Source organism: Neolamprologus multifasciatus, chromosome 3, assembly GCF_963576455.1.
Source record: "Neolamprologus multifasciatus chromosome 3, fNeoMul1.2, whole genome shotgun sequence".
Classification (NCBI taxonomy): domain Eukaryota; kingdom Metazoa; phylum Chordata; class Actinopteri; order Cichliformes; family Cichlidae; genus Neolamprologus; species Neolamprologus multifasciatus.
Genome location: NC_140441.1, coordinates 18663929 through 18681667, shown reverse-complemented (window position 1 = coordinate 18681667; position 17739 = coordinate 18663929). Strand labels below are relative to the sequence as shown.

The 17739-nt window shown below is 39.4% G+C and overlaps 3 protein-coding genes across 4 annotated transcripts in view; 2 read left to right on the top strand and 1 right to left on the bottom strand.

The window, feature by feature from the left end:
• The window catches only part of LOC146521856 (oxysterol-binding protein 1-like), a 12971-nt gene extending 11230 nt beyond the window's left edge, over positions 1-1741 (top strand). For both annotated transcript variants that reach the window (XM_085152708.1, XM_085152698.1), the window contains one exon: positions 42-1741. In XM_085152708.1, coding sequence (XP_085008834.1) covers positions 42-184 — 143 coding nt within the window. In that variant the 3' untranslated portion in view covers positions 185-1741. The remainder of the gene's footprint in view (positions 1-41) is intronic.
• On the bottom strand, positions 424-17739 carry LOC146521854 (claudin domain-containing protein 1-like). The gene is made up of 4 exons (XM_085152726.1): positions 13859-17739; positions 12878-12985; positions 12559-12696; positions 424-11258 (listed from the first exon to the last, which is right to left on the bottom strand). The coding sequence occupies exons 1-4, from the start codon at positions 14148-14150 to the stop codon at positions 11038-11040; spliced, it is 759 nt and encodes a 252-aa protein (XP_085008852.1). The 5' UTR covers positions 14151-17739; the 3' UTR covers positions 424-11037.
• LOC146521855 (N-acyl-aromatic-L-amino acid amidohydrolase (carboxylate-forming) B-like) lies at positions 3622-6690 on the top strand. Its single transcript, XM_085152716.1, has 6 exons — positions 3622-3881; positions 3969-4164; positions 4245-4338; positions 4426-4533; positions 4627-4739; positions 5826-6690. Exons 1-6 carry the CDS (start codon positions 3622-3624, stop codon positions 6069-6071), a joined length of 1017 nt encoding a protein of 338 aa, XP_085008842.1. The 3' UTR covers positions 6072-6690.

Sequence of the window (17739 nt, the reverse complement as noted above, 5' to 3'; positions counted from 1 at the left end):
TTTTTTTTCTTTTTTCCCCTCTGTCCTTCCCTGTCTTTCAGGCGCACCTCATGACAGCTATCTTGCACTTTGGTTCGAGCGCTGCGAGGACCCAATCACAGGTGAGGAGATTCACATCTATAAGGGAGGCTACTGGGAAGCTAAGGAGCGCGGGAGCTGGGAGAGCTGTCCCAACATCTTTTGATCTTGGCATTGACTGCAAAGTGCCGTGAAGAGACACCATCAAAGGCCTGCTGTTCCCCTTCTCTGACGGCTGCTCCCCTCCAGTTGCTCTCTGTTCTAAGAGATCTCCAGGATGGTCACTGCTGTCTGATCCACAGGGAGAGCAGGGTTTTCTCTCCCTCGTCCCATATTTGGTTTCCCCCTCGTTGCTGTCACATATCTGAGAGGACTGGAATGAAAATTTCTTTGCTGTTTGGGTGCTTTTGTGTTTTTTTTTCTTTTGTCCCGCTGAGCATGAGTGGGAGGATGTGAAACGAGCAGTGCTTCCAAATCAAGTTTGCTCAGTCTTTTCAGATCAAGAGTGTTTGATTTGAGGTGATTCGGGTTTTATTTTTTGTTTTTTGTTTTTCCTGTTGTCACCCATAGCATTGTCTGCTTTGGTAATAACTAAAAAAAAAAAAAAGTGGGGCAGGAGGTAAAACCTGATTAATATATACATTTATATACAGGTATGATTAAAAGTAATTTTCATTAAACTGTCAACTGGTGGCCTTCAAGACATTAGCAAGTTTTCTTTTGTTAATCTCTGATTTAGTGTCTTAACGTAATGAAGTGAAAGTTGTAGCGTGCTCGTATGTATGACTGCTTATCTGCTCTTCCATCACTTTACAACAGGGCCACTGTGCAGTGCAGTGTGCTTTAAAAAAAAGATGACCTTTCACACTATCATGTTTATAATTAGGTTATTTTTCTTTACCAAGGCCTAGTGGGAAGTATGACAGTGAAAATTGTAGTGTGACAAGGCCTAAAAAAACCCTTTCTTTGCCTTAGAAATGAAGAACCTGCACTTACTTGTATTTACGTCCCACCTGAGTGGATACGATATTCACATTTGCTGCTGGTTTCTTGTACAAAATATGAAGACGTAATTAAGAAATGGGGAAAATTGTTGCAAATTGTCTCACATTATAACTGTTTACCTTAATAATAAATAATAAAACTACCCTTTTTTTTCACAATGCTGGAATAATATTTTGACATTTTGTTAATCAAGTGAACGGTAACAAAGTTTACTGTAAAAAACAAAAACAAAAGACCAACAAAAAAACAAAACAAAAAATGGTTTTAAGTAGTGCAGGATACTTGCTGTGCTCTTTTATTGACTGTAAAACAGACAAATGAGTGAAGAAAACATTAAAAAAAAAAAACATGTTCATACATATGCAACTACATGTTGACACCAAAAACACAGGATATATGTATGTGTGAGTGTGTGAGTGTGTGCGTGCATTTCATAATTTTGTTTGTTTGTAAGTGTACTTAAAAAGTGAAGAATAAAGAATTGAAAATCATTGCAAATAACTGATTTTATAAATGTATAGAAATTCATATTGTAGTAGTAAGGTTGACTTTTTTCCCTTGTATTTTTGGTTCCTCATAATATTGGTAGGCTGTCTTCATTTTCCAAAAAAAAGGGAGTTTCAGTACTTGACTCAGATGGGCGAGGGACGTGGCATTGTTCAGTATTTTGTATTAACAAAGAGAAAAACTGAAATAAATGCTCTAATGTCAAACAGAACATGTATACTGTTTTTCTTTAATCTGCATTTCCAGGTTTTCATTCTTAAGGTTCACTAAATTAGTTTTAAAAACACATTGATAATTAAATTTTTTTTGGTAATTTTAAATGTACATTATCACAGTGGGTTTTAAATGAAAGGGAAAGTGACTGAAGTGCACAGTGTAAGCTTTGGCTGATCCTGAAGGTGTTTTTGTTTATTTGGGATTTTCAGCCCAATGACGCTGCTTCCACTTGCATCTCTTTGAATTTGTATTTAAAGTTCCAGTGAACAGCTACCAAGCACTAGTTCAATACTTGGACTCAGCTCCAAATATTTTATGTGTTTAATTTGTAAAGAAATAATACGGGAATAGACTTCATTCAGTCAGTTGACCAGGTTACTATATAACTTTTTGTGTTTTATATGTAAGGCTGTAATTCCTAAACAAGAAACTTTTGCTAAACCCCTTGAATTAAAGCTCAAAGTCTGGATTTCAGTCACAATGTATACTACATAATGGCAACCCAAATTACACGTAAAGGTTCAAAATTAAAGTCTGAGGAGCAGATTAGTGTATTTCACAGGTCAGCACTGAGTATATTATCTGATAAATATCATGTTTGAATGGAAAAATTGTGCTTTGTACAAGCATGCTGTTATATAGTTTGTCCACTAGAGGGTGCTACTCACCACAAAATGAGCCACAGGATTGCGTTTCCTGCCTCAGAATGGATGAGTGTTACCTTGATAAAAATAAATGAAACTGGACTTTAAATGCCCTCTGAGGTAATAAGCCAAAGGAACCACTTATTAACAAAACTGGTATATTTTCATAGTAGCGCTGGCGAGAGGGGGTAAAAACAAGCCTCCTGTGGGGGTGTTCCTGCTTTTGGAGTTTTCATGTACACTTCTTACACTTTTCATCACCTTTCACCAACAAAAGGTCTTTTCTTTAAATTTATCCGTTACATTTATAGCATGACAATTATCTGTCCCTTCCCATTTGATTGATCCAAACACTTTGAAGAGCAGTTCTGATTGAGCTACTTTTACAATTAGTAAAAACTATTACAAAATTATTCATAAATTTGTATACTATCCACAAAGAGATAAAGAAATTTAGAAAATATGTATTTGAAAAGCCACCTGACGATAATAGAAAATCTATTTGACTTCTTATATGTACTTGTCTATAAATAGTCCGCCTCCCTGTGTGTTCCCTTTAAATCTCCTGCTTGCTCCCAAAGGAGTTGCTTCTTCTATTGTACACATCACAGGCGCCTCTCTTTGCTGTGTCATGCCAGCAGATTTATTTTTAGCCAGTTTTTTTTTTTTGAAAGGCAGACTGGAACCTACCATCCTATACACGGGGCAGAGAGAAACAGGGAATACGGGGAAAGCTGGGGAGGGGCTTTTCAGCTCATCTAACCTGACTGATGCTGTGACTACAGGAAGCGACCGACACACTCCATCACACTCGGGACACACCCTTTCCCACCACACAGTGTGGTACAGTGCAGTGGACAGGAGGTGGTTGAGAAACGGTGAGAGTTTGTATAACAGGCAGCAACTGCCTGAACAGAGGGAGGGATGGGAATGCTGAATCAGTGAAAATGCATGAAAGCCTGGGAGAGGGTGCAAGAGGGTAAACGGCAGGGGGAGAGGGAAGAGAAAGGTAACAGCGAGGGGTAGACTGGGTAAGATGTACAGTGTGATTCCTTGTCGTTCATTCATCTATAATTTGTGAATATTGAGCTGGCAGTTCACCCTGATTTACATCAAGCTTCTCCTTAAGAGGCTTGGATCTCAGTGCTGATTTACAGTACAGTGCCTTTAAGCTGGAATTGTCCCTTTACAGTGTTCAATAAGTCAGGAAAGTCTCTCAGCTCTCAGTCAGATGGAGGTAGACCAGGTGGTGCCTTTGCCAAGGTTGCCCCGGGTCGCCGTGTGTGGAGGTACCCATGGCAACGAGCTGTCCGGTGTGTATTTGGTGCGAGAGCTGCTGAAACTGCAGAGAGAAGTTATGAAGAAAGAGCAAGAGGAGGACTCGAAGCCTGCGTTGGTGCTGCTGGTGCTGTCAAACCCGCGGGCAATGCAGCAGTGTCGCCGATACGTAGACACTGATCTGAACCGCTGCTTTACCCACGCCACCCTCAAGTAAGGCAACGATCAGAGATAACACTCACGGTGTCAGTTGTAAAATCAAAGAGTGGGCTGCTATTTTGTATTTTTTTAATCCCCCAGTGGTCCCCTCTCAGACATGGCCCCCTATGAGATCATCAGGTCCCGAGAGCTGAACGCCCTGCTAGGACCCAAGGGCAGTCCGGAGGCAGTGGATCTGGTCTGCGACCTCCACAACACCACTGCCAACATGGGCCTGTGCTTCATCGGATACTCTGACTGTGACTGGATCTGCCTGCACATATTTAGACACCTGCAAGTGAGTAAACCAGCTTCTTAGTTTAGTGAAATCTTTGCGCCCTGCATGTTTGTGAGCTAAAATTTGAGGGTTTTTTTTAGAGGGAGATGCCAGATACACCAATGAGATTCCTACATTTTGATGTGTCCAACAAAGAGTCCTATTCCCTTGATTCATTGGGAAAACATGGCTTTGGTAAGTTTTTACAGCTTTTATAAATCTAGTCTAGTCAAAAGTGGTATTAGTGCGTGATAACTCTCAATTTAAATCCTTGATCTGCAGCCATGGAGATCGGCCCTCAGCCCCACGGCGTGGTGAGGTCAAACATCTATACAGCAATGAAAGTGGGTGTCCAGCACATGCTCGACTGGGTCCGCCTCTTTAACTCAGGTACATTTTTATAGACATATTACGAGCTGAGCGGAAACAATGCATCTTTGAGGCTCTCAGTTGGTTTCAACCACCTTCTCTGTTTATTACCAGGTAATGTGTTTGAGGGAGGATTTGTGGACGTTTTCACCATGGTTAAACACATCGACTACCCGAGAGACAGCGAAACCCGCAATATCACAGCAGCCATTCATCCTTGTCTCCAGGTACGGCCTGAGATACCTTCACTTAAAAGCAAAAAACTCCTCAGAACAAAACACTGAATTACTGCCAAGCAATTATGTAAGTTAGACATAACCACGGAGGCTGTAAAGTATGAAGAGGCGCACAAAACATTAGAAACATAAACTTTATAACAATAAAGTACGACACATTTACAAAACGCAAACAAAGAAGAAGAAGAAAGGCCCTTTGTCCCAAGAAAAATAATCACAGTCTGAACTCAAAAGCTGTTTGTGCAAGAATGAATCAAGTTTTATATTTAGCCTGTCGCCACACCTGCTGTCCAGAAGTGATTCATTCAGTCAGTGCGCGTTTTCTTTTACTTAAACAATTACAACACAAGGTGAGGCCTCTTTTATGAAAGGAGCTTTGTCCCAGAGATGATACCTGTCAAGGGTTTGTGTTAAGTTGAAATCTTTGTTTCACCTATTTGGAATCCAAACGGAAAAAGATGGCCAAAAGTGACCGGATTAAAAATTAACACCTTTAAGTTAATTCATGTGGCTAAAAGGCAGGCTGACTGGGTCAATGCCAACCTCAATAGTAAAATAAATAAACGCAATAAATAAATGTCTTTATCCATTATACTTCATTCTGTGGTTTTTAAGGGAAATGTGTAATGTGGACGACATAGATTAAACTGCTTTAAGCTTTAGTCAACTGAAGAAACTTTAGTGAAAACTGAAATAAGAAAAAAAGCTGACTGCGCGTATTAAAAAAGCTGAAGTAAAAATAAAAATGTGCTGGAAATGTCTGGGAGTTTCATTAAATCTGTCAACACAACCAACCTGAGGAGGCTTTGGTAGAGATGTTTACTGAGAATGGGATGGTTGCATAATTATCAGTCTGGTATATTGTATTTTTAAACTGTTCTGCACTTCTTAAATTTAGCTCCTGACATATGACATATAATTTTTTATTTGCATTTAAAATAAGCACCTAGTATCACTTAATGATATTGCACTTTAAGCCACTGGAGCTTTGTTATGGCACTTTTATGTATTTATGGTTAATCCTGTTAAATCCAACAGGTGCTGCTCAGCACCTAACCCATCTGCTTGTCCTCACAGGACCGAGACTTCTGCCTGCTCCACCCTGAAGACCCGCTGTTCCAGACGTTCTCAGGAGAAACAGTGAGGTATAAAGGCACTGAACCTCTCTATCCTTTCTTCATCAACGAATGCGCTTACTACGAGAAGGGCATCGCTCTCTCCCTGGCAAGAAAGAGGCGCATCACGATTCCTGCAATCCGGGTGCAGACAGAGCAGGAGCAACAAGCTAATGAGCAGGGATTTGCATCAGAAGAAGAGGAGTGAAGACGTTCCCAACACGAGAGTGATGGCTGAATTAAATTTTTACAAAAGCTTTCATTGAAATGACGGCATGCGTGATCTTTCACAGACATGCCACTGTGCATTCAGGAATTAAGTTTCTAGTAAGAATTGAATGTGTAAAAACAGATGGCATGAATTCATAAGCAATTTAATTATTTTAAATATTTAAATTAAAAAAATAGAAATTCACTACTGATTACTACAGCGATGATCAGGATATGTTCAAAATGAAGTGCAAAGAAGCTTGTAATAATATGACCTTTAAAGTACAGTCACTGTGTACTGTTTCAGGTTCCCTGAAATTAATAAGTCAACTGAGGAACATATATAGATCAAATAAACAACATAAACACCAGATTAAAAACCAATTCACAAGAAAATTACTTTTTGAATGTAAGTGGTCAGCAAAACAAATTAGTGAATGAGCACTATTGTATTTTCCCCCTTTTCTACAAAATCCGTGACAACATGATAAATATGATCAAAAAAAAAAAAGTACACTGGGTAAACAAATTATACCACAATCTGAACCTAAAAACTAGCATAAATTCTAAATGAGTAAATATAACTTGAGTGAAACAATTACGCAAATGTATGCAAAGTATGTTCCCCTGACGTCATGGGAACATACTGCAAAGACAGTAATCAGTGTCACTGCCTTTGTTCTTCCCGAGGCCAAATTCTTTCAGTCTGTTCCAAAGAAGCTACGTTAAAAGACCCATTATGAAACAACTGGCCCAGCTGACAAAAAGCATGTGTGTTTTTGTTATACTCGGGGTGTGCCCAGTATGTTACGCTGAAAGTGGATGAACTAAAGAAGGATTAGTTTCAACTGTGAATCATGCCAAGATATTCTTTTACAGATGACTACTACAAGCTGAAATGTGTACGATAGGTCCACTTTCAAAATGGCTCTGCTCTGTTCCCATCTATCCTGACATGCTGTACAACCACAAACTGTATATAAAAGATGGACACTGTGACCATGCTATCGTTATAGTTTTCAGACCTTTTGACATTTTGTTTTAAAAAGTAAAACAAATCAACAGACTGAACCATACTCTGTGGAGCTATGGACATTTGACTATTGATATTGTTAGCTGCCACAGTTAGCATGGCAAATCTATAATTCACTGTGACATAAAATAGGCTGGGTATAAAGCAAAATATAATTATAATTTGCAATGTTATAATTACTTTGAAAGTATTTGTCAAACTGAAATTACATTTACATAAATAACCTACTTTTAGATCAATGTTCCCTCTAAGCTGCGCGCGTGCGCAATTGCGCACTGCCGGCACGGTCTCTGCGCACAGAAATGAAATCTAACCTGAATTGAAATTAAAATAAATATGTTAACAATTCTGTTTTGCAGTGTTAGTCAGTGACTGGCTGCTCCCGTATGGGATTAGAATGATGCCACCTTATCCCATAGTCCAGCCAATAATGCGATTCACATTCGCAGCTAATCAACGTCGTTGATAGGCTAGGCCTATGTGCCGACACCGGTGTTTTAGCTAGCAAAGCAGCATGGCTGATGTGGAGTAAAGCCACATTAATGACAACGTGAACAACCATTGGAGATGTGAGCAGGACAGACGGAACAATTGACGGAAAAAGTGTGGACTTTATACCAGTTTTTAAATTGTGTTGATAGGCCACGTAAAACCAAACCAAAATCAAAAAATTATTTTGGTTTCCTAAACATGGCATTTAGATGTTTAGGAAGGGGGGAAGTTTAGGAGTGTTTAGAGATGTGAGAGACATGCGACATGCGACTTGCGACGTTTAGCACAAATCTTGTGTAGTTAGTGTGCAGTGTAGTCAATAGTTTTGTTGAGTTTGTCAGAACAATGAGGCGACTGCTAAATGTTACAGGTGTTACAGGAATGATACATCTCCTGTTGTCAGGCCTGCAGGTATCAGGCTGTTGTTCTCCTTTATCTCATAGTGGACAGAAATTATTTTTTGGAGTGGCACAAATAATTTGTGTGGCATCAAATTTGATGCAGAACAGCTGATTGTTCTGTAAATATTTTGAAATGTTTATTTAAAAAAACACATTGGCTGCATTTTTAGGTAAACAGCTGCAAAAAAACTTTGTTGTTAGCACAACTCAGTTACTTTTTTGAAGAAGTAACTATATAATTAATTGCCCAACATTGGTCATTATATACTGTATTTTGCAGACACAAGTTACAGGACTCTCTCCCAGACCACAGACTCATTCTCATAATACAAGTCAGAGCTTTATATATATATATATAGAAAAAGAAAGAAAGTTGTGTTTTCAAAATTGGAGTTCAAGTTATTTTTTACTTCCAGTAGTGTTAACATACTACACAACAATATTTTTTTTAAATTTTCATTGTAAGTGGGCTAAAGAAGTTAATTAAAAGTAGTCTAACATAAATGTAAATGCTGTAATTTGATTATTTTAATAAACCATGTAACTTGGATAGATTCGATGCTGGCGTGACCACAGTGCACACATCGAATGTTGCTCACAGTCACATTCCTGAAGCGTTAGTAAACTGTTTACTAATATAGTCTGTTGACATTTGAATATTGTGCTTACCAAAAAGCAGATGAACAACTGCTATTCTTAGTCAGAATCCAGTCAGACCTGCCCAGAAACTGGCACCTCCATAGGTCTGCGCATACAGTGAAACTTCAACACTCCAGTACCATCTTGGCACCTACAAGAGATCAGTTATTTCAGTGTTTAAGCACATTAAACTCCATTTACTGTACATGTGAATTACATTCATTTCAAAAGTTGCTGTTGTTTTTTTTTTTTTAAATCTTGGTGTACTTTCTATTTCCTGAGGAGAAACTGGCTGTACAAGCAAAGTCAATATAAGTCAAGTCAAATGTAAAAGAAAAAAGGAAGCCGTGCAAGAGGCTGGCACTGCGTCCAGGATGTACTCAGTGACTCACTCTGCGACAGTTGGGCTACGGTGATGATTCCTGCAATCCGAGTGCAGGCGGAGCAGGAGCAACAAGCTGATGAGCAGGAATTTGCATCAAAAGATGTTAACCACACGAGATTGATGACTGAATTCAGTTTTTACAAAACTTTTTATTGAAATGGTGACATGTGTTATGCTTGTTCACACTCACACGATATCTAAATACAGTTATTAACTGCTGCAGCTCACAACAGGGGGATTAAGCACTCTTTCACAAACAACACATGGTAGTGTGCATTCAGGGATTGAGTTTCTAGTATTTAAAGGGTGAATGTGTAAAATACAATGTGTTTCATAATGAGACGAACAGTGCATCATTTCACAGATATTCATGAAGCTCTTAAATCTCTATCAGCAGTGATATTTCACAAACAGATATCATGAATTTGTGGGTAATAGTGGTATTTTTTCTCTCCAAATGTATGTGATTATTTTAATATTTACATTTTAAAAATATAGAAATTCACTACTGATTACTACAGCAATGGTCAGAATATGTTTGAAATTAATTTAGGTGCAAAGAAATGCTGTAGCTTATCATAATATGGCCTTTAAAGTACATTCATAGTGCCAACCAGGGAAATGAGACTAAAACAGTTTGTTTGTTTTTCAGCACATTAATCCGTCAGCTGAGGGACATACATCGATCAAATAAACAACAAAAAACACCCAAATATGAACTAAGAAAATTACTTTTGTGAATGTATGTGCTCGACTAAAAAAAAAATTAGTAAATGAGCACTACTGTGGTTTTCACTTTTTTCTACAAAAATCAGTCACAACATGATAAATGTGATCAAAAAGCAAACAAAGCAATGCAATACATACATCGTGTAGTAAACAAATTATACACACAGTCTGAACATAACTACCATAAACAATAAATAAATAAATTAACTTAAGTAAAAAAAACAACAACAACAGAAGATTTGAAACAGAATTGTAAATTAAATTCTAGTCATGGGAACATTGTAAATACAACAAACCTGTGGCCACATTCTTCAAGTGCAACGAACAGGAACGTCATCACATTCAGCTGCAATCACGTGTGTGGCAGCCTAGAAGATTTCACCAGCAGAGGTCAGTAAATACACACTTTCCCCCAGACTCTAGTACTTCTTTTACTACTAAGTGTGCTTACTTATCACTAAAGTGCCTTCTGTCAGCGCCATTTAAATGATAAAAATCACACATACCAAGGAACAGCAGTCAGTGTTCAGCTTTTTTTGTTAAATTAAAAAAACCTACAAATTTGACTTCCTTTGCGAAATACGTCATCAACAAAATCAACAAAAATTGCGCAACTTAAAATATTTTCCATTATACGTCAGTTGACTTGATTATATTTTTACAATGGAAGCTTTATTTTGGACTGAAGAAAACTATGACAACAACTGGGATGTTTTTAAAAGATAAAATTAAATCCTGTTCAATTTTCAACAGATCAAAGATGTTTAAAAATGTGCAGTACGCATGTGCCCTTATGACGAACAGGAAGACCAGCAATATCACAAAATCTCCGTAATCTGATAAGATGGAAAGAGAAGGAAGGAAAACTGGAGTCAGTACACATGAAACCTGTGTAAACTGTCATTTAAGAACTTGAACTTAAATCGCAATGTATCTACTTTTCCGATGTGACTGACCTGCACTTTGGAGATTTTGATTAAATTTATGTTGTATGAAAGTAGGGCACTGCTAATGCTTCTCTACTTCGTTTTAAGTTAGTCTGAAGCACACATATACTACATATTGTTCTGGTAAATCTGATTTGCAAACCATTTCCATCCCCCAGGAGATAAAAATCAAATCTGTTAACGCAGCAAGAAGGGTCATTATTGTACAGTACATGCAAAAATTCTTAATCCTTGAGAGACAAAAACACGTAGAGGAAAAAACCCCCACAACGCATTAAGAAAATGAATCTTGGTGTCAGACTCTAAACAGGGCTTAAGATCCAGAGCTAAATATCAGTTTATGCCACCCGGTAGGCAGTCATGCGGTAGTAGTTCTGACTATGGCTGCGTGCCGCCCACACTAGCAGGGCGGCAGCCATCATGTGGAGAGGTGAAGAAATGAGGACCAGGTACAGCGACCAGCCGAGAGAGCCGTCCACCTTGTCGGGTAGCATCGACACCCTGTGGAGCAGGTCCATCCCCGCCAGGTAGCAGCACACTGTGGCTAAGGTGCAGAGACCTGCATGGCATACAGACACACTTAGTTAGGGTTTAATCACTTATCAGATTTCAAATTTACGTTTGGGTAGAAATTTTTGTGCTTATAATTTGATATTCACTTCGTAATAAGTCAAATGCTAAGCGTCCAGATAGCATATTTATTATTTTGCAGCATCACTGCTTGTTTCACATTAGATTGGTTAATGTGGAAAAAGCTTGACTATTAGGAAATAATATTAATGGAAACCTTCTTCTCGTATGGAAAAGTATTCGCTGTGAGCTAAAAGCTTGAGCTCCAGACTGCTTGAAACACTCTGCTTGTTAAATTTAATGCAAACAGTGTGTTTCAGACAGTGGTTGAACTGAAAAATAAGGATTATTTTGAATGTTTCATCAAGTTTCTGTTAGGCTACGTCCACACGTACACGGGTATTTTTGAAAACGGAGATTTTCCGTTTTCGTTTTAAAAAATAATCCCGTCCACACGTAAAGACAGAAATGAAGGAAAACGCTGCTAGGAACATGCCAAAGCAACAGGTGGCGATATATTCCTAACCGTGCAGAAATTTGAAGTCTATTTGAAGTCAATCAGAAGTCTAGAAGCCTTGGTGGGAAAAAGTAAACAAAGCTGGGGCATAGAAGCAGAACCGAGTAGTATGTGTGGAGGGACAGTAACTGTGTGTGTATATGTAAGCATTTAAACACTGCAGAGAGTACAATTAACAGTAACAGTATTGTAGAAATTCATTTCACCGAAACAATAAAGTGGCGCACAGTGTGACGTCAAAAAATGCGCACACCTTTGACGCTGCGCTTTCTGCGTTTTCTCCGTTTTTCTCGTTTCTCTCTCGAGTTTTCAAAATTATCCACCCTGGCCGGAGTTTTTAAAAATCTCCGTTTTCAGTGACCAAAAACGCCGTTTACGTGTGGACGAAAGGTGCAAACACATAGAAAAATCTGCGTTTTCAAAAACACCTGGGTACGTGTGGACGTAGCCTTAGTGACCAAGAATAAAAGCTGAAAATGTGCATGATAGGTCCACTTTGCCAACAGATCTGCTTGGTTCCCAGTCATGACAATGTGAGATTGACTCAACATGCACTATAACCACAGACTGTGCATAAAAAAATGAACACTGACTAGATTATGTCATTGTGATTTTCATGCCTTACAAAAGCAATAACAAACCATGGAGAGAACTATATTTAAAGAAGTTTGTAGAGTTACTTTCAGATGTAAAAGTTTACATCCCTGAACCCTTACTAAAATGTTTAATTGCGCAGTCTGACAACATGTATGGATTTCAACATTGCTCCTACCAGCCAGCATGTGAAGCACTCCTATTCCAAGAGTTGGTGTGAGGCTTCGGCACAGACAGGCACAGAATCCAGTCAGACCTGCCAACACCACTAGACCCAGAGACACCAACGGCAGCAGAAACTGGCACCTCCACAGATCTGCACACACAGAGGGATGTGCGAGATAAGATTCTGCCCTGACTGGGATTAATGTAGTACTCAACATCAGATGTAAGTAATGCACTACTTAGACAAGAGGCTGAATCTAATATAGAATATTCTCACAGCTAAGTGTGGTTTTTGCATATTTTAAAAAGCATAAACTTGTGGCTGAGCTTACATGTGCGCACCATGTCCTCCCCACTGTTGTGGTTCCCTGGTTCTTTGTACTTTGGAGTAAACTGTTGAGGTAGAGTGAAGCTTCGACACTCCAGCACCATCTTGGTACCTACAAGAGATCAGCCTCCCGTTTATACTCCATTTACTGTGCATTCGAATTAAATTTTCATTTCAAACATTGAGTTTCGTACTACCTGTGGAGAAACTGGTTGTACAAATGCACACAAATTGTAAAGGAAATGTGAAAGCCCTGAGAAAACTTTCTCACATTATGAAAAGAAACATAGCGTTAAGCACGACAGGAAATACCTAGTTTACGGTTGGCTTGTCACCTACAAATGAAAGTGATCGTAAGGCCCAGGTATAAATTGGTGATCAAAAAAACTGAGTGATCAAACTAATTGGCAACAGTGGTTAAAATTGATGGCATGTTGGTGTGGTCGTTAGCACCAGAAAGCGAAAATCCACTCTGTTTGGAGTTTGCACGTTCTCCCCGTACTTAGGTGGGTTCTCTCCCAATAGGCCAGCTCCCTCCCACAGTCCAAAACATGCAGTTAGTGGGGTTGGGTTAACTGGTGATTTTAAATTGGCTGTAGCTATGAATAATTTTTGTATGTGTCAGCCCTGCAGGGGACAGGCAGACCTGTCTGGGATGCACACAGCCTCTTGCCCTGTGACAGCTGGCAAAGGGTCAAGCCCTCTCCCCCAGTGACCCTATAATGAATAAGTGGAGGAACAGGGTTGGAATTGATTTCCTGTCTAAGTCTGTGTAGTGGGAAACAAAATAAAATGCTCTGCATAGAGATGTGATGAAAACAGAGGAGAGGCCTGGGAATATGTCACACCTGCCTGAGACGAGATGCTCAATTAGAGAGCAGCAAAAGCCATCTCTGTATAGTTTAAACCATCTGAGACGTGAATGATCCAACTACACGTAAAGCTACAAGGACACTGTGCTACTGACGTCAGCACATATACATACCTGGCTCTTTGTACCAGTGAGCGTTGGCAGGAACAAGCACACACCGCCACCAGAGGCCCACAGTCCCGTTAAGACGGAACAGCGTGTCGCTGTAGGTTTTCTCATCGAATTCTCCGTCTATGAACTCCTCGTACAGCGAGCGCAACTCGGAAATGTTGGCCTCTCCGCGCACCGTAGGGCTGCTGTACTGGTACCAGTGCTGCGTTCCGATTGCCACCGACAGATACACAGTGGCTATGATGCTCAACACGCAGGCGATGACCAGAGCTGTGGCGTAGCGATTGTCAACCATTGTTCACCGAGACAGAGACGCGTCAGAAGGGATTAAGTTGATGCCAGCGGTCAAATCGTTGCGCCTCAATTTGGTCGACATACGATGCTTCCAGTCCCCCCACCCTCGCTTCTATCGCAACCACATTGGCATTGGTAACCCTGAAAAACGCACTGTGCTGTATACGGCGGCAGTGCTTTATTTTAATGATTGATACTGATCTCCAGTTCTGCACGAACGCTCAGCGTCAGCAACCCTGCAGCCCGGCTTGGATACGCCATCTGTTCCCTTGTCCCACTTCTACAGATGGTGGGTGGCCCGACGCTGCGACGGTTCCAGAACAACAAGAGTCCTCCGCCACCACCTAAACAACAACCCAGGAAAGAAATCAAAAAGAGAAGCTGTTATACGATAGGCTAAGCACACCAGCTTGCAAATGCAAATTGCATGTGTCTGATGGCAGGTTGATGCCGAGTGCACCCAGGATGCTATGAGTTGTAAACACACTAATCCCCGCGTTTTTCTCTTCCGGTTCCGCCGGTCAGCACAAATTAAAAATAGCCTCGTTTAATAGCGCGTACCTATTTTTTTTTTTCTAGGCCCCCCTTTGTTTTACAAGAAAAATGATCGCGTTTGTTTTTTTTCCCTGTGTAATAATATTCAAAATTGCTATCAATACATTTTTTTTAAATGCCTCTCTGTGCAAAATAGGTTCAAAAACATAAACAATTGTGGGATACTGTTTGTCCGTGATTTGGACAGGGGGAACAAATTGTGGCAGGATCAGCCTGATATTATTTGTATCCTGCTGTAACTTTACTGTATAAAGAGCTAACATCTCCAAAATGTCAGGAGTAGTTATACAAGAAGTGTTTGTGAACTAAAAATCAAGAATGTGGGATACTGTTTGTCCGTGATTTGGACAGCCCAGCGCGTGCTCCCGATGCAGGGGAAAACCAATTCTGCAGGGGAGACCTACCTTGGCACTTGTGCAGGTGAAGCCAAGGGGAAGATATGCTTCACCATATTTTCTAGTCTTTGGCTTGGAAGGAAGTTGGTTTGGAAACACATTTGGCGATGCTTCATCTCCTGCTTTGCGTTTGTGTGGAAGCCCCGTCAAAAACCTGTCCATTATGCTAGCAGTGTCCAAGCCTTCTTTTTTTTCTTTTCATATATACCGCCCCCCCCTCTGGCGTACCTGGTGGCTGACAAAGTGCTGCCTCGTTAAACATGGACTTTTGGGACTAACTAGTCTCAAAAGCTGCCCTGTGATCGTCCAGCTTTATTTTTTTTACTTTTCGAACATTTTTGGTCAATTACGCGTTAGAAAAATGTCCTCCAAACCCACTGATGCCTTTAAAATTAGTAGTGTTATTGTAGGGTCCTTACCTTACAATATAAAGCGTCTTAAGCTTACTGTTATTACCGCCGATCTAACCCGACTGCGCTATATTTTTTACGCATTGAATGCGTAAACCCCCCCCCCCCCCCAAACTGACACTGTTTCAGTCCTCGAATGTGCTTTGTAAAACTTTGAAACATGCTTAACTGTTTAAACAAGTGAAAGGCACTTGAAAAGTTCGATTTGATTATTAATAAAATTAAGTAGGCGAGAAGTTGGCCCATAATTAAAATCACATTGTGTGGTATGCAGAAAACAAGACTTGGTCTACGCTTTGACAACCTGTAATTATTATGTACAAATGTAGGCCTATAATTACGCAGGGCCTCCAGTGCTAAAATGAATTAATGTAATATATCATTAAATGGATTGGTTCTGATATAGTGTATTTCTACTCTATCTGAGCACTCAAAGAGCTTTACACACCTTGTCTCATTCATTACAAGCACTTTTTTTCTTAAGTTCTTTCTACCTAACATTCACACTCCAGATGACTGGAGACTGGAGCAGACAGGGATTTAAACCACCAACCTTCCAGTTAGTAGGTGACCTGCTCTACCACATGAGCTACAGCTACCCCAAAAATGTGCTATCAAATAAATACAATTTCAAATAAGTACACTGATGTTTTAAATGAAATGAATAGACATGTATGTATCTTAATAATGGCACATTTGATGGATTATTTAATTATATATTTATTTAATTAATTTGCCACCCGTGGCCCTCCACATTGGGCAGGCTTACTGGTGAGTTGTTAGTAGTGAATGTTAAATAGAAAGCACCCCTGAGTATGTGGTTCACCTTCTGGTCGATTGAGTGCGCGTTTAAAATCTCCAATGGTGATTTCATTCTTGCAAGGTAGTTAATCAGGCACCATGGACTCACATGATAAAAAATGGCCAACTTTACAGCTGAAATGAACATGTCAAATCCTGTTTTGTTTTTGTTTGTTTTAAAAAAAAAAAGACTCAGTAGCCACTTTGTCGCTATAAGGGGGTTAGTTTTATATTTGTATTTTTTTAATACGATTGAATGTTGTTATTCTTATCATGTCTCCCTTGAGTTGTTTTAAATGCAGACTATCCAAAAATACAGAAAATGGGTATTTAAAAAGCCATCTCACAATAAAAGAAAATGTATCTGTCAGTGCGCCCGAGGGTGGCTGTGGCTACAATGTCGCCATCACCAGTGTGTGAATGGGTGGATGACTGGATGTGTAAAGCGCTTTGGGGTCCTTAGGGACTAGTAAAGCGCTATACAAATACAGGCCATTTACCATTTCTTTCTTTCCTTCAAACAGTCCACCTCCCTATGTGTTCCCTTTAAATCTTGTTGCCTTTATTTTCCCTGCTGAAGAAGCTGTTTCTTCCACTGTACACATCACAGGCGCCTCTCTTGCTATGTCATGCCAACAGGTTTTATTTATAGACACTCCCTTTTTTCTGTCTCCAGCCTGTCTGTCTATCTGTGCATCTATCTATCTGTAACTTGTACAAGAAAATCACTGTGCGTTACTTTGAAACACACACACATGCACTGTGATGTTTCTTTGTTTTCTGTTTAAGGAAACAAAAAGTTTGCTACTATTTGTCAATAACAGTAAGTTATGATTTTTGCATTTTTAAATGATGAACAAAATGAGATTAACATCGACTAACAAAAAGTCAATGAGTCAGTATGTTTCAAAATAGAACAACAGCAACAGTCACAGTGAGTGCTGGGAATTAGTTTATGCGTTTTCTTTTCGGTGTTGCCGGTTTTACTTGTCTCTCAAGTGCCGATAAACAAGACGGCTATTGCAGTTGTTAGGATCTTGTATACAATTTCAATAGCAGTTTACTTTATTATTGTAATTTTTTAACAAAAATAAAAGCACAGCCATTTTAATAGTAACAAAAAAAGTTACTATACAAAAAGTCAGTTAACCTTTTGGAACCGAGACTTAAAGCTGCTGTTTTTTTAATAGTTCTTGCATGATGGGCATTTGCATTTGATGAGTCAATCACATTTTAGCTTTGAGCATGTTCTTAAAATGCTATTCTCCTGAATCTGACTAAAGTCTGTACCCTCAGTATTCATCTGTTGCCTTTTTGCTTTCTTTACTAAATTTAAATGTTGTCAAAATGTACAAAAAAAGCAAGCAAGGCCTTTTTCTTGGACATCATACAAGGAAAAACAACAACGACTGCTGTCTATTATTGTACT